Genomic DNA, 17,597 nt, shown 5'->3' with positions numbered 1-17,597 from the left:
TAATGTGTCAGGATTATTCCGCTTGTCGTTTGCGCACCAGAGACTAAAGGGAGTAGGAGGACATTGTGCTGAGGTGGTAGCTGGCTCAAGTGGGCAGAAGTCGTGGGTGCTTTGCACACATCATTTACTTCAGCGCGGGTTCCGTGGCGCAACGGCTAAACACGCTACACGGAGCAGCGTGTATGTCACGAAGTTAGATTGCTTGTAGACCGTATATTCTAGATAACAATCAAATAAAGACGTGACAGATACATTTACACAACTCCTACACGCTTAAACCTTTGGTCCCTCCAGGGATGAAAGTCTCTGTGCGCCAAAATTAAGCTGATTTTCTCACACTAAATCTGTATTGTGCATGTATTCGACAAAGACGTATTTGATCATAGTTTAGCAGTGAATGAGAGGCAGTAATGTAGTTAATCAGTACGTGACATAGCTCCAAAGAACTTTTCAAATCAGATTCAAGAGGTAAGCAACATAATCAGTTTATGGCAGGCTGCCATAAGCAAAACGAGCCGTCGTGGGCATTTTCAACAATCCCGGTGAACTAGTTGCAGCCAGTAGGTGACTGAGCTGTTCTGTCAGTCCAGCATTTACGCCCAGCCCAAGATCACAGGGCAAGGCAACAAACGAGGTGGGTTAGTGGTTGAGGAAATGCATTCGCTTTCGTTCAGATCCCCGTCCAGACGTAGGCACTCCTTCGAAGGGGAAAAGGCTGATTTTGTTCCCCATCATTGCACAGTTTGAGCCTGTGCTCAGTTCCTACAGACGTCATCATCGACAGGACGTTAAACCCATAATCATCTTTCTTCGAGACTCTGGACAACCCCAAGCATATGACACTCGTGATAAGGATTTTAATTTTACAGTCTCATATGTCTCATTAAAGAATAGTTCAGACTTTCTTTTTCAGCTTTTGTCTCCTTTCAGTTCATACTCAACCATAGCAAGAACCACAAAGACAATAACTAGACATCCCAACATCGGTCACACACACACACACACACACACACACACACACACACACACACACTTGCACGCGCGCGTAACACTGCACTAGGGACTCGTCAACCGGATCCTGCTAGACACTAGACACACTTCAACAGGAAAAGAGACAGATCCTACGCCAGTACTTGGATGCATGCCATGAGCACCGATGAAAATGAATCACAACATACAAATGAACGATTAGCTCTAAGTTTGAAAATGACATGTGTTACTTGTAACGAGCTGCTAAAATTGTGAAAAACATTTGGGACATGGGGCTTCTATACGGGGTGATGTTGGTAAATGGGGACAGACTGAAGGAAACGATCACTGAGAGAATAAGGAGCGGAAAAAGGACATATAGACAGACATTCGTTCCCAACGGAGGTACACCCCTTGAAGCTGGAGATACAAGAACTTTGACAATGTAGGTTTCAATGACTGAAAATGAACACGAGGGCACACCAGGGAAGTGGGAATATTCTCTTCAAAATGGTTCAAATGGTTCTGAGCACTATGGGACTTAACTTGTGAGGTCATCAGTCCCCTAGAACTTAGAACTACTTAAATCTAACTAACCTAAGGACATCACACACATCCATGTCCCAGGCAGGATTCGAACCTGCGACCATAGCGGTCGCGCGGCTCCAGACTGTAGCGCCTAGATCCGCGCGGCCACTATGGCCGGCAATATTCTCTTCGTACTGGGGTTTTGTTAGCACGGTGGCAGCAAACCGTCGACACTGGTTTAGCCTCAATAATTGGGCAGGGATTCTTGGCGACTACCACAACGCCTCTTGATCTTCCAGCGGGTGTCCCTGTCTCGTATACTCGAAGACGTGCCTTTGGTAGTACGAAGGCTGCTACATGATGAGGCTCCAGCTAACTTCCGCTTTTGTGTGTGGAGGCATCTCGACGTCTTCTCCGACTACATACTGAGGGTGAACCGGTGTTGCTGATTCGCATGCAAATGTAACACAACAACACTAGTACAACAGAACATGGCCACTTGCCTGGTGTGTTCTCATGCGTGCTTTCAGCCTATCGAAGATCTATCTGCGCCTTCAGGTCGGTGTACCTCCCTTGGAACGCATTTGCGGCCATATGTCCCCTGAAGTTTGCTCCTTATCCTCTAACGATCGTTTCCTGCAGGTTGTCACTATTTGGCAAAATCTCCCCGTAGAGGAGTAGTACGGTCCTTCGCCTCTGTTGGCGCCCGCATCTCGTGGTCGTGCGGTAGCGTTCTCGCTTCTCACGCCCGGGTTCCCGGGTTCGATTCCCGGCGGGGTCAGGGATTTTCTCTGCCTCGTGATGGCTGGGTGTTGTGTGCTGTCCTTAGGTTAGTTAGGTTTAAGTAGTTCTAAGTTCTAGGGGACTGATGACCATAGATGTTAAGTCCCATAGTGCTCAGAGCCATTTGAACCATTTTTGAACCTCTGTTGGCTAAGGGTACGATGGCTTTCTGGGTCCAGCATATAAGTTGGCAGGCTCCTCAGAGTGTGTTTTGCCTGTTGCAGACAAGCTGGACGACGGCTTCTCTTGCCCTGACGGCGAGGTGATAGGCCCGAACGGACGCGTGCTGCCGCACCCGACGTTCCCGCACCCGGATGACTGCCAGAAGTTCTACATCTGCCGCAACGGCCGCATGCCCCAGCGCGGCAACTGCCCCACCGGCACCGTCTACAACGAGGTCACCTTCAAGTGCGACGAGCCCGAGAACGTGCCCGGATGGTAAATATCTCATTCACAACAGTCCCACCCAAAAATAGTCACCTGCATCATATTTTAATGGCCTTACCTTTACGTTATTTTGAAAGATCCACACTTTTACACACTGAAGATAAGCCGTCCTCATTTATTTTTGTGCAGAATTCTAAGTGACTAAATTTATTAGATGTTCCTCCGCATCTCATACTATTTTTCTCCTAGTGTTAATATGATTAGATAATAGGACTTCTGAGGACAATATAACCACTTACGTCTCACATGAAACCCTTAGGGGGTAATTTCTAACTGCGCCAGGAAAAAAAATTCTTTCTTAAAATATAAACCACGACCTAATGTCTAGTAAAATACACACATGTTAGTGAAATTCGCAACAAAATGTGAAAATCGCATCACAAGTGTGGTAGACGAGCCACAGTGATTACATCGACACTATAAAGCTTCAAATCATCACATCAGGCTACGGGCAAAAAAATTACACTGAGCTAAGTCCCCAAGACGAGCAGTGAAAATGATCATTCATTGTGGCCCAACTGATTTCTTCGATGAGATTTCAATGAAGGTTACGAATGGGTTAGTTCCTAGAAACTATCTGCCACACTCACCCGCTAATTTCATACATCTGGGAAACTAGTGGGTCCTGGCGGGAACCTCGACAGCAGTGCTGGAGAGAAAACCAGGAATTTCCTGGTAATGAGTGTCTCGGTATTGTTACACTAACAAGGTGTCATTCTGTTCAACTTTATGAGGTTGTGTTCGTTCTTGAGAGACCTACTGATTTATACACGCACAGACCACCGATGACAGACATGGAACATATGCAGCACCTCTTTTTGAAACTTAGTAAATAGCTGATTGTATGTTAGCAGTAAGGCCGATACGAAAATTAAATCGTTAATTATTACTGTCCTTCACTGGGAGGCTGCTTTCCGCAGCATAGTGCTTTGTTAGGCAATGCTCCATTGTAGATGATATTTTCTTGCTTTCATGTTGCAAGTTGAAGAGGCCAACATATTAAAACATGATCTGAATGTCAGTAAAACTTAATACTTGTATAAAGAACTTTCAGAGGTGAAAGTCTCACTAAGAGCCATAAGCATCCTAGGACCGTTCTCTGATGGAATCACGTACCGAAAATGTCATTTCCGTCGAGTGAGTCCCTCACTGCTATATAATACTAACATGATTCAAAAAGCAATTGCTGAAGGATTCGTAACTTAAGAGGAAAGGGAGGTGGTGGTGGTTAGTGTTTAACGTCCCGTCGACAACGAGGTCATTAGAGACGGAGCGCAGGCTCGGGTTAGGGAAGGATTGGGAAGGAAATCGGCCGTGCCCTTTCAAAGGAACCATCCCGGCATTTGCCTGAAACGATTTAGGGAAATCACGGAAAACCTAAATCAGGATGGCCGGAGACGGGATTGAGCCGTCGTCCTCCCGAATGCGAGTCGAGTAAGAGGAAAGGGAAAATGCAGGACGAAAGTAAAGAAGAAGGAAATGAAAACTGCAGATGTAGGAGAGACGAGCAACAGCAAGCGAAGGAAGAGAGAATGTTATGGAATATTTATCTCGTTGAACAATCTCCAATGGATACATTCAATAGGTATACACGATAAATTCCTTGGTCTTTGAGATAAAAGAGTTTATTAGTATCAACGTATCGATACTTATGTCCTAGGGATATAGAACTTAAAAATTTAAAAAAAGTACATTTGATACATTCGACACGTTGCGGAAGATGTTATTGCAGGACAAACCATGAAAAAATAGAGTATTAGACGAGGAAGTACTTATTAGATGTGGTAAAACACGATACTGCGATAAATAATTTATTTAAGGGTTAACAGATTTTTTAGGCGTTTACAGCGTCATTGAAAAATATTTAACAGCTTGATTGAGAGAATCATGTCAACGAAACATGCACGAAAGAGGCAAAGTTAAAAATGTTTTAATGATAGCAAGGAAGAGCGTAAATATAAGAGGTGAAGAGATTGTCTTTGGAATGAAGGGAACTAGTGGTACACCAAACTGAAACGTATCCGAACGTAGCACCAACCATTCCAAGTCCAAACATAATGTCGGTATTTTTCAGTGGAGGTTTCCACTAGGATCATGTCAGATTCCACAGACCTAAGAAACGTCGTAAATGAAGTGTTAGCCTTAACGAACTCGATGTACAGAATATAAACTGAAGTAGTGTCTGTAGGCTCCCAGCAACCCTGCGGAATCTGTGAAGTGCAAAACAAAATTCATGGTGACCTCTTAGTTAATAGGGCATCGGATTTAATGTTGACTCAGTTTCTTCAGTTGTTGACATTAAATTGTTGGGTTTGAATAATAGGAGATCAATTTTCAATTTCTTAATACGAAATCTTACAATGATGGTCTCATTAAATATTAATGAGATACTCTGTCAGAACATAGCGCTGGCATTTCCCCGCAACGGCCACAATAAACGTATCATTTGTAGAGTTCTGGCATAGCTTTATTTGATATGTGAATTCATATTATACAGGAAAAACCTTGATTTGAATTAATCATTCGTGTAAATTTATGTTTGCTAGGAAGACAATCATTCCGTCAAATTAATTAAAAGTTAGACTTCAGGATGGTTCATGTTCTGGGCACAGTGTAAAAGCCCCGAAGAAATACAAAAGAAATGTTTGATACAGTTACTCAAGAATTATCTAAAATGAAACTAATTTAATAAAGCGTACTTGAGAAATGTAACTGGAACGCTTAAGTACAGTAAGAGGTGAATTATCTAAGCTGTTTATGTGGAATATTATGAAGCCCAATACATACACTGTTATTATGGTTTCGCACAGATGAAGAACGAGTTCTCACTATCTGAGGTACTAGTTGTCGCTGAACTATTAGTTGTCGAATCGTGAGTAGCATTGCGTTTCATGAAACTAAACTGAAATTGCATCTGTGGCAGCATACCAACTCTCCAAAAACACATCCAATCACCTGTAACCCTTTGACAGCGTGGCCCGTAAATTCTGGTGAAGGACTGCACAAAAAAGTTTGAGATTATTCCTGTAATTTGGTCTCTTCGCAGAGGCAACAGCCAAAAAGTCAATTTCTGTGAATCTACTCGTCTAGATAAAATCAATTCATGTTCAGATTGGGCTTACTTGCGTACAGGCACTCAAATGGAGCATTGCTGGAAACTCATGTTTGTAAATGATCTTTTATAACTTTCGGATTTCTCGAGAATGAATTGAGAGATATTCTGTGTCCCCTGTGGTCTAGAAATCGAATCACAATAAGATACAGCCCGTGTATTGCTAAGCTACCGAATATCTGGAACTCTAGTCCACTCATTTGGTTTCTAGTCAACTGTGAAACTGAAAATGGAAGGGTTAACCTAGATAACTTCTGTATCTAACTGTTTACATTGAATAAATAACTGTGAAAGAAATATTGTAATTTTATAATCACTGTCCATTGTATTTACTTTCAGGAAGCTATGAATGATGCGTGCATCAAAATAACGAAAATACTCTTTAGCGTTAACTGTAAAAATTTATATTTCACTTAGAATTTACATTCTAAAAAGTTTACTTTTCACTGTGGTACATACTTGCGTTTGATAGTCTACTTTCTTTTGGGAATAATTTTAGTATTTTCTATTAATACTGCTAAGGAGCGTAACTTAAATTTTTAGTTGCGTCTAGATAGTCACGATGGAAAACATTTGCACACATCATACATGAAACCAGAAATTTACTTATACCTCGAAAGGTGTGGACACCACTGTTAGTTTCTTGTTGTGACTTCATTACAACGCTGTCTCGTGTAAACGCTCAGATTCTTCTTAATAAGTGACTATATCCTTAAGATAACATTTTGCTTCTTGAATTTGTGTGACTTTATGTTTAAACATCTTCAAATTTTGCTACAAAATATGGTACATACCTAACAGCGTTTGGTGAAATGAGATTCTCCCATACCGTTTTCACATCGAGATATTAAAGAAGTATAAAGAATCACTTACGCAATATGTGTAATTCTAAAAAGAAACTAAACTCGGTCCACACGAATACTGTAATGTGAATTTTGGATGGGTCAGACCCCTGACATTGATCACAAACATACACTGTGGTATTAAGAACCACCGCGAATCGGGAGTATCCACCAGGCCTCTGCAGCCGACTGTTATTAGTTTCTGACCCTACAGGCAACTAGATACTAAATCCGGTAGTATAATACTCAAAATTCGTGTCATTTTTCCTACATTATCTTATCATCGCCTTGACGGGAGTAAGAAGAGACAAAGCCAACTGGGTGGGTTGACGTTTCGGATCTTCGGTCATTTCGTATTACACTGCTTTCGTACGACTGCGATTCAGTTTCACGGACTAAGTTCGAAGTCCGTGACGTATGCGGCGGTTCAAAAGACTCGTCGAGAGCAAGTTCACTTATTGGTTGAAATTAGCAGAAAAAGCGAAAGTTAACGAATGAATGGATTGTACTTCCTGTTTATTTTCTTCTGAGTGAAAATAAATTTGGTTTACAGCTTACGAACTCGTATGTCTAGGCCACTGCAGGCGAAACAGAACTTAGTCCACCAAGACCTAGTCGAAGGAACCATTGTAGGATCTGTTTGAAATTGTTTAGGCTAACTATATTTTTCCCGAACGGCACCCAGGTGTATGACATCAAACCACTGTTGTTACTGACTGCTGATATTTCGAAACAATCAGTTGAAAAACTGTCAGCAAAGACTTAAGATCTCATCCTCAATTATTTAGTCTTGTCATATGCTGCGAAAGAGAAAATTGTGTTATGTTTTTTTTAGTGGAATAAAACTTCCTCAGTCTAGTCAGATATTGGTTCTTTCAACTGCATTGCTTATTCTACTTCCTCAGGCCTTATCGAGCGAGATGGTTCATTGATTAGCACAGTGGACTCGCATTTGGGACTAGAACGGTTCAAATACGTGTCTTACAATCCAGATTTAGGTTTCCTGTAATTCCCCTAAGTCGCCCCAGGGAAACTCCGGGATGATTCCTTTGAAAAAGCGGCCGATTACCTTCCCCATCCTTCAAACTAGGCGAGATTTTGCTCCGTCTCTAATGACCTCGACGTCGACGGGACTTTAAACCCTAAACTTCCTTCTTCCCCAGGTCTTCACGCCTTTTAATAGCACACGGTTTGGGAAATATATGTTCGTGGTCCTCCTCACTGTCGTAGAAAAGTGTTGTTTAAAGACTATGAGATAATTTTAACTCACCATGATCTCAGTTGAAAAGCCTGATTTCGACTTCTGAACACAAAATCGTTTGTTAAATGTATTCTGATTTTGTCAAACCACTTCAATACGATCGCAAAATACTTTTCCTAGTAAAGACTACTATTTATGCGGCATAGTCCCTCTGAGTTGCTGAGCATTTGCCGTCTCTGACTGTCCCTGCATGAACCAATAATTGGGAACAACAAGTATTTCTTTCATACGGTACGTTAAGGCGAAATTATGTCACATTACTTATTAATCATTCCTCAGATCTCGGTTGTTCCAAAAATACGTACACCACTCGTGCTGAGATGGCTTCAGAAGAAGGGACTCCAGATATTCGGTCAGATCGCTATCGCTGTGCGCGACACATGCCTCGAACTACATTTATAAATGAGTGTGTCACGTCTGCTTTCGCTTGCGCCCTATATTAGGGCAAATGTAAAACAGGAGCCGCTTTACGGAAGCTGTGCAGCGTGGACGTGTATGAATGGCGGCTGGGCTCGGCGCGTTGCATAAGCGTCCGGCCCAAACCCGCGGCTGGTCTGCGCTCGCTGCTCAGGGCCGCACGGCCGCCGCCTGCGCCGGCTTTCGCCGTTGCGCAACGCCTCGCCCACCCGATGGCTGACCCTGTAGCACGATTCTCTGTTCCCCGCCCGTTTTCCGCATCGATCTCATTTTGTTAGCTCAGCGTTACGTGCTCCATCTTCACGCTTGTGACTGGAACTGATCGCATTAGACCTATTGTGACCGGCTGTCACACCACCTGAAACCGTGGATTCTTTCAAAGCTGAACAACTACAGCTATACAAACCGAAAAGTGATTACTGTGGAAACGTACAAAAAACAGTTATTTCCAGAATGAATTTTCACTCTGTAGCAGAGGGACTGCCGATTTGAAACTTCCTGGTAGGTTAAAACTGTGCACTGGTGGGGACTCGAACCCAGATCCTTTGTCTTTCACGAGCAAATACTCTACTGTGTGAGCTATTCAAGTACGACTCCCAATCCGCCCTCACAGAGTATTTCCGCCTGTAGAGAGGAAAACATAAATCTGTGACCACGCTGCTTTTGTTTTCATAGACTCTACGTCTCTTCCTAGCTTAATAATAGATGGATTCCACAAAATTGAGCATTATTCCAATATTTCCCCTTAAATACTTTGCAAGAAATCTGTTTCGTAGATACCCTTGAAATATACCCGTGTTCCATCATATACCGGTATCAGTTTTAACTGGTCGGTTTTTCCTATCCCACCATAGTAAACAGGAGATTCACGGTAAAAACTAACTTTCAAGGCTATCGCATCGGACATCAGTTGCCTGCTTTGTAAGAAATCTGTTTCGTAGATAAGCTCGAAATATACCCGTGTTGGCCGGCCGGTGTGGCCGTGCGGTTCTAGGCGCTTCAGTCTGGAACCGCGTGACCGCTACGGTCGCAGGTTCAAATCCTGCCTCGGGCCTGGATATGTGTGATGTGTCCTTAGGTTAGTTAGGTTTATGTAGTTCTAAGTTCTAGGGGACTGATGACCACAGATGTCAAGTCCCATAGTGCTCAGAGCCATTTGAACCATTTGAACCATACCCGTGTTTTACCAGCAAACTGATGCCTCTGACTTACTTAACCTAGAACTCAGCACATGAGAGCGTTCAACTTCGTATCTCCACACACTATTACTACAGGTATTTGTATAAGTTGCCTGATTCTAATTGTGACTCGTTACTTACGTCTTCACAGCACACTACTTTTTTATGTTCCCTCAAATGCACGGAAACTTCAGTATGAGTAGTTCCCAGTTTCGTAGCGAACTGAAAATTGTCGAGACCTGACTAGATATTTACAATCAGCGAAATGTTCACAACAGCAACTAACACCACTCGCTAAGTGGCTAAAGAATTATGTGACCAGTAATAGCGCTATTAATATACAGGATGAGCTAAAATTTGCGCTCTCCATTACCACAGTGTACTTCCTTGCGTGCTAACAGAACATGAACGGTGCGAAATTTTGGAACAGTCAATTTTGTCTGTTCCGTTCATGTTTTTGGAAGAAAATGGCCGTCAAATGAGGGCAATTTGGTAACCCTGTAACCACACACGTGACAAGAAACTTCATTCAGTACTGTGTAATTTTGTTGTGCAATTAGTGGAGAGGGTTGAATTTTGCGTTAGAATACCCGAGTTCTAAAGTTAGAGTCCAGACCTAGATGAAACTTTTATATTTTATATTTTTAGACTGCGTGATTGTTATCTGACTTCCTAATCGTTTTACAGCAATTACAGTAGGTCTTACGGAAAATACATGCAGTTATTTAACACTAACACAAAAATTACAGTATAATCGTTTTTATCATTCAGCTTTTAAAGACATATTTTTCCTTTAAACCTTCATTTTGTTCTCGTCCGCACACTACGCCCCTATGTTCACTCCACGGAAAAATTACCATGTAGGTCAGATGTGACAAGTCTCACACACTACTTGTACACGAGTAACATCCGATATGCGACGCCACATGGTAACAGTACAATATTGTCTTCAGTAAAGCTGTAACAGCCCTTACACCATTTCTTTGTTGCTTGTTTCTGCCGGCAATGTTATGAAAACAACGCTGATTGCATTTCCCGTTTTCTATAATAAAGCAATACTGAAATATAGGAAATTCTTCCATTCCATTTACAATGGAAATTTTATGGATAAAAATTGCTAGTTTTTTAAAAACCAGAGATATTAGAGCGTTCGCTGTGGCTAATTGATATTTTGGTTTTTTACCTGGTTATTAGTAAAAAATAAATAACACCTATTGTAACCGAGACCAAATAAATACCAATAAATAACGGTTATTCAGAACTAAAATAACGGTACCGGTTGTAACTGGTCGGTTTATCCCATCCCATCATAGTAAACAGGAGTTTCGTGGTAAAGACTAACTTTCAGGGCTCTCGCATCGGACGTCAGTTGGCTGCAATTTCAAATCACTACCGAATATTAACTTATGATGAACTTTTAATGGCGCTGAATTTTGATTTATAACAGACGTGCAAGAGTTCTACTGGTTGACGTCGTACATGTGCATATACATATGCATCTACATGACTGTTTTGCAATTCACAATCGAATTACGTTCAAGTTATTTCTCTACCGTTTCTCTTATTATGATGATCATTTCTCTCTATGCAGGTCAGGGAAAACTAAATATCTTCGCACTTTGAGGAGTAAATTGGTGATTGGAATTTCATGAGCAGATCCTGCTGCAACGAAAAACTCCTGTGTTTTAACGATTGCCACCCCAATTCGGGTATCATATCCGTGGTACTCTCTCGACTATTTAGTGACAACACAAAACGAACTGCCCTTCTTTGAAATTTTTCGATATCCTCCGTCAAACCTATCTGATGTCGATCCCACATCGCATAGCAATACTTCAGAAGAGGACGGACAACTGTAGTGTAAACAGTCTCTTAAGTAGAGCTGTTGCATCTTCTAAGTGTTCTGCAAATAAATCGCAGTCTTTTTTAGCTTTCCCCATAACATAATCTATGTAATGGTTACAGTTTAAGTCATTCGTATTTAGCTGAATTCACAGTCTTTACATTTGTGTGACTTATCGTGTAACCGAAATTTTGCAGATTCCTATTAGTACTCGTGTGGATGATCTCACACTTTTCATCATTTAGGGTCAGTTGCCACCTAACACACCACACATATATCTTGTCTAAATCATTTGCAGTACTATTGATTTTGATCGTCTGCTGACTTTACGAGTCTGTAGAGGAACAAATTGTCACCAACTCTCCAGATGAAAGGTCATTGCTTGAAGACTTTAACAACAACAGTAGCAGGATCTTATGGAAATACCTCTCTCTAAACCCAGAGAACTTTTGTGCATGTGTAAAAGATCTCAGAGGCACCACTCTTAATCTCCTGACAATCATGAATGACATAGGAACTGAAATTGATTGTATCAGAGCAAATTCAGAAATGTTGAACTTCGCTTTCAAAGGTTCTTTTATGAATTAGGATCCAGAAGTATTAGCCTAGTTTAATTTCGCACCACTGCAAACCTAAGTGATATAGATATTACCCTTGTCCAGGCTGAGACGGTTCTCTGTCTCTAACGATATCGACGTCTACGAGACGATAATCCTTGGCTTCTTTCCTTTCCTTCTCCGTGAATTCCATTGCAGGTACAGAGAGGTTCACTCACTTAGTTCCAGCAGCTGGGTAATCCGTGCTATACTATAATTCTTTCATTGACACTACTCCTTAGCTCCAAAAGCTGTACTGTAATGTTCCCATGGTTATATAAAAACAGTTTCCATCGCTGAAATGACCCTACAGACCTTTATTCTGTTAGTAACACATTTTTATTTGAGAATCACGGATGTCGTATGTTGTTGCCCAAAATTATAGTACATCTAATGACACATTACGACAACTGCCGTCTGCTGGATGATACCTGGAACTTTCAAGGTATCAGATTTTTGTGTGATACCCAGTGTTTCACCTTTAGCTGCGGCAAACCCCTGTGGTGGGTATGGCCATTAGCTAGTAAAAGTGCGGGGCAGTAGAGAATGTTTGCAACAGATTTAAAAACATTTTACCACATAGCTCTCAGAAACTACTCTGATGAACAATCTTTGACCAAGACCATGTTACAAATTAGAGTTCGCGGTAAGAAAGAGAAATGGCATCTATGTATCCAGTAAACATCAGCTGTAAAATACTACTGCCTGAAGTCTGTCTGAAATGGAATTTAAGAGGTAGACAGACTGTTAATATTCGATTAGTTGGGCAGACGTTAATGACGTGTGCATATCTTTGTTCCCGGCAGGTTCATTAAAGGAAATCTGCAATACAGAAATGATCATAGTGATTTACTACTACAACTATCCCTTCTGTATGAAGCTCCACACAATTGTAGTAGAGTAGTATCATTTTAAAAAAATAAACAAAGTAATTGAAAAGTTCGTGTCCGACTGAAAAAAAAAATGATTTTTTTTCACAGATCTCTCTGCCTTTTAACATGAAACATTTGCGAACATGTGTTACAACTATATACCGAAACATGCCAATCGAATAGCCCAAACAATGACATAGGAAACATTTAATACCCGTAAATGCAGTGGTTGGGAAAGGAGTGAGACAGGGTTGTAGCCTCTCCCCGATGTTATTCAATCTGTATATTGAGTAAGCAGTAAAGGAAACAAAAGAAAAGTTCGGAGTAGGTATTAAAATTCATGGAGAAGAAGTAAAAACTTTGAGGTTCGCCGATGACATTGTAATTCTGTCAGAGACAGCAAAGGACTTGGAAAAGCAGTTGAACGGAATGGACAGTGTCTTGAGAGGAGGATATAAGTTGAACATCAACAAAAGCAAAACGAGGATAATGGAATGTAGTCAAATTAAGTCGGGTGATGCTGAGGGAATTAGATTAGGAAATGAGACACTTGAAGTAGTAAAGGAGTTTTGCTATTTATGGAGTAAAATAACTGATGATGGTCGAAGTAGAGAGGATATAAAATGTAGACTGGCAATGGCAAGGGAAGCGTTTCTCAAGAAGATAAATTTGTTAACATCGAGCATAGATTTAAGTGTCAGGAAATCGTTTCTGAAAGTATTTGTATGGAGTGTAGCCATGTATGGAAGTGAAACATGGACGATAACTAGTTTGGACAAAAAGTGAATAGAAGCTTTCGAAATGTGGTGCTACAGAAGAATGCTGAAGATAAGGTGGGTAGATCACGTAACTAATGAGGAGGTATTGAATAGGATTGGGGAGAAGAGAAGTTTGTGGCACAACTTGACTGGAAGAAAGGATCGGTTGGTAGGACATGTTTTGAGGCATCAAGGGATCACAAATTTAGCACTGGAGGGCACCGTGGAGGCTAAAAATCGTAGAGGGAGACCAAGAGATGAATACACTAAGCAGATTCAGAAGGATGTAGGTTGCAGTAGGTACTGGGAGATGAAGAAGCTTGCACAGGACTGAAGACCACAACAACAACAAATGCGAATCAGTTGAGAAATGTCTTATGTTTCTCATACTAACGGTGTATCCACTGTAACGAGGAGAACCAAATTTAATCCGGAAATATTACGTTGTTTTGTTACACTCGATACATCAACAAGTTGATGTTAATGTTTTCAAAACTATTTGAAGGACAGTAAGTGGGAGGATACTATACTTAAACTGTAAGTTGCAGCATTACGCGCGTTCCTATCTGTGACACAAAACAGTGAGAGAAAATGTTTTTTGTTAGACTAATTGCGCTTGACACGTAGTGAACTATCCATGAAGAGATATTTTCGAGTCACATACTGTTCACTTTCCAGGAGGATATCATCTTTTCGTATCGGCATTAATGACACGATGTCACGAAGTATGACTTTTTCGTTAATTACGGAAACGGTTACCCTATATCACTGACAAACATTAACAAGAATTAAAATAACAAATATCGTCATGTTGCTGGAGAGCAAATCTTCTCTTTACAAATATTCCTTGTAAAATAAAACCTATCTTTAAGTTAGCCGTCGAGTCTTATCAAACCATCCTCAGTATTTACAGTTCTTCAAGGTTCTAAGTCTAAAAATAATTCAGTGGAAGGTTGATAAGTATTCTGTTCTCCACAGCAATAATGGTCAGGGTAAGATTCCAAAAGTCTTGTATATGTTAAAGCTACGGGAAGAGTTTGTAATCATAGTTATTGGGATGTAATAAAACTATAAAACTGGAGTTTCTTGTACATTTTGTAAAGTCAGTAAGTACTTTAGTGAAAACTGCTATTCAGAATGGATCTTACTTCTTCTTCCAAGAAACTTCATCTAAATGCTTTTCTGCTCTCCCTGAAGATTTTCATTATCAATAGCTTTATGTCATTATTTCCGCTGCAGTTCAATGAAGATACAGATATCAGTTCTTTTAAGCACGGTTTTTGACAGTCCATAATAAGCATCAGCTACCTACAACCCTTATTCATAGGAGACATACTTATGAATTACTGAAGTAAATATAGTAATGAGATAATCTTTTGTACTTACCATCATGACGTACAGTAGCAGTAATAATATTTTCATGTCATTCTCTTTCGTTTCAGTGAGAAGTGGTACGCTGATGAGGGCAAGAGGTCGCGGAAATAAGCTGCTATCAGAGCAGATGGCATGAGTGGTTATTCTGGCGTTGACACGTCAGAGTTTGTATGTTAGGTACTGTATGTGTGTGGTAAATGTTATAGGGAAAGGAATCATCACCACAGCACAACTGAAACATCCTACCAAATACTTTACATCGTTGCCAATGACTGCAAATGTAATCAAGTACAAGTGAAGCCCATATACATTTCTTCTTCTACATTACTCACGCTATTGAATATTGGCAACAGACATCACATTCTGACAATTCATTGTGCTGTCATTGTTCTGGAGCAGTGAATCATGCTGCCGTTCCTGTAACCGACCAAATAATTTTGAAAAGCACAACAATTTACTAAGCCTGCGGCTGTTGTTGTTCAGTTCACTCAAAGTGAAAATAATTTAAAATTGATTATTCACAGGGATCCTTCGCGTCGATATTCTGTCATTCTACATGTAATCTGAATCCAGAACATTCCCTTTACCCTTAACATCTCATTTTTGTCACCGTAAAGTCATGTTGGATTCCATTATGTTTTTCAGTGTATTGTAAAACATAAATAAATCGTTAATACATAAAATTACCAGCTTTTCATTCCTTTTCCATATCCCTTTTCATTTACCTGACACTATTTCTAAGTAAATATAAAGTTATAGGTTATTGTTATGATGAAACGAATAACTATAGCTATGTGTCTATTCGTAATTTTTGATGACATGCAAAAGAAACAAAGAACAAATTTAAAATAGACATCAACGGATAAAAGAGCGCAGATAATTACGTACCCCAACTTCTCATGTGATTGGTGTGACAAACACGATATGACCAGTATTGGAGAAAGAAACAAATCTGTCATTAAAGTGATACTTGAAATGAAAGCTTTCATCGTTTGGACACCTAACTAGTGAATGGTTTTTTGTACACTAACGGTGTCACTAGCACTATTGGACCATTGTAATCTGAATATTGTGTTTACAATATCTATTTTGATAATAGCAGTCTAAGTGCTGCCTAAAGTTTCCCTCAAATTTCACTAGTACATATACTCATCCAACAAATAAAAATAAGTGAAGTGTGATTGATCACTATAAATACCTGTCATGTCACTGTTTGACGAACGTACTGTAGAGTCTTGTGTGAAAGAAGAATAACCAGTCTGATTATACAGTTGCTTTATATTTTCGGTACAACTGAATAACATTCAAATATAATTTTTTACAAGACACACAGAACCTACCGTCAACAAGACTCATAATTTTAAAGTAATAGATAACAAGAACTGATTTCTTTCTGTATTGGTTTTTACATTACATGTGATAGGAATACATGGTATCCGACAATGCATTCTGAAAGCTTGACATACTATCAGGTGGAGGTAATCTGCGACTACTCAATTATTACAATGTCTCTCAAACTGCGACTGATATGAAGATGTTCTGTAAAGAGCGAAGCCGATAATCGTTGTTAAAATAAGTGCAGCAATTACGAAACGACATCATAAGAAGGCATTCTCACGAAGGAAAAAAATTACCTAGACATGTCAAGTAAGACACCACTTTTAGCGTTTATAAAACATTTACTTTGCTAATAATGCTGGATTTATGCACTTAGAAATGTACAAGATTTGCCATTAGATGAACAGAAAACTTCTTGTCACGATGAAGAGAAATTTATTGTTACTTTTACTGCAGCAGTAAGCCAGCAGCTGATAATATTAGCCACTCCTTAAAAGAGCACAATGATCCTTTTGTAGCTCTGCAGACGGTATAGAAATGGTAGCAGGGGATCATGTGACCGTCCGCCGCTGAAGTAAGGCATGGCTGAAGTGACGTGTACGTGCCAATTTGTTATACTGAATAGACGGGGTAATATAGTCCTCGCGGAGAGGTGACAATATTTGAAAGAAACTGTAGTGTACCTCGACAGGGAAGTTGCCCGATCTTTTGGTGTATCAATGCAGATTGTCCCACATGTCTACGAGGACTGGAATGCCACTAGTTGACATGTAACATGGTGCAAAACAGTGCTCGTAAAAGATCCGGAGAAGAGTGTCACGTTCTACCAATGGATATCCATCCGGGCTACCTTGAAAATGAATCAGGGCGCTTATTTCAACGTTTTCGGTGAGTAAAAGTTGCCATTTCTTCCACATTTTCATGATGAGTATGATGTGGATACCTTCATCGTCGAAGATGACAACATACCCGTTCAAAGGTCTGCACACAAACGGTTTTGGTTTGTCGAACACCCTTGCACCATGTTACACCTCGACTGGCCTGTTAAATTACCCGAAATTAATTCCAAAGACGGTGAAATGTAGTAGTCGGTAACCTCGTTATTTGGTAACTCTGCAGGATCTAATCATAAATGAATGGCCTCAGCTCAATGTGGCATACGTAGAGTTGTGAAACTACCATAGGCTACCATAGTCTACCATAAGTAAGCGCAGACTACGCTAGTTTTCCTAGCAGCTTTGGTCAGCTAAGGTCGTACCTGTGTTATCTATATGTTAGG

General features: G+C 40.4%; 1 protein-coding gene across 1 annotated transcript in view; it reads left to right on the top strand.

The window, feature by feature from the left end:
- LOC124555402 (protein obstructor-E-like) overlaps positions 1-15,663 on the top strand; it is a 46,843-nt gene extending 31,180 nt beyond the window's left edge. Inside the window, exons 4-5 of the mRNA XM_047129297.1 lie at positions 2,505-2,718; positions 15,049-15,663. Coding sequence (XP_046985253.1) covers positions 2,505-2,718; positions 15,049-15,091 — 257 coding nt within the window. The 3' untranslated portion in view covers positions 15,092-15,663. The remainder of the gene's footprint in view (positions 1-2,504; positions 2,719-15,048) is intronic.
- The last annotated feature ends 1,934 nt before the right edge of the window (positions 15,664-17,597 follow it).

Source organism: Schistocerca americana, chromosome X (assembly GCF_021461395.2).
Source record: "Schistocerca americana isolate TAMUIC-IGC-003095 chromosome X, iqSchAmer2.1, whole genome shotgun sequence".
NCBI lineage: Eukaryota > Metazoa > Arthropoda > Insecta > Orthoptera > Acrididae > Schistocerca > Schistocerca americana.
Note: the sequence above shows the minus strand (reverse complement) of the source record. Positions and strands in the feature narration are given on the sequence as shown.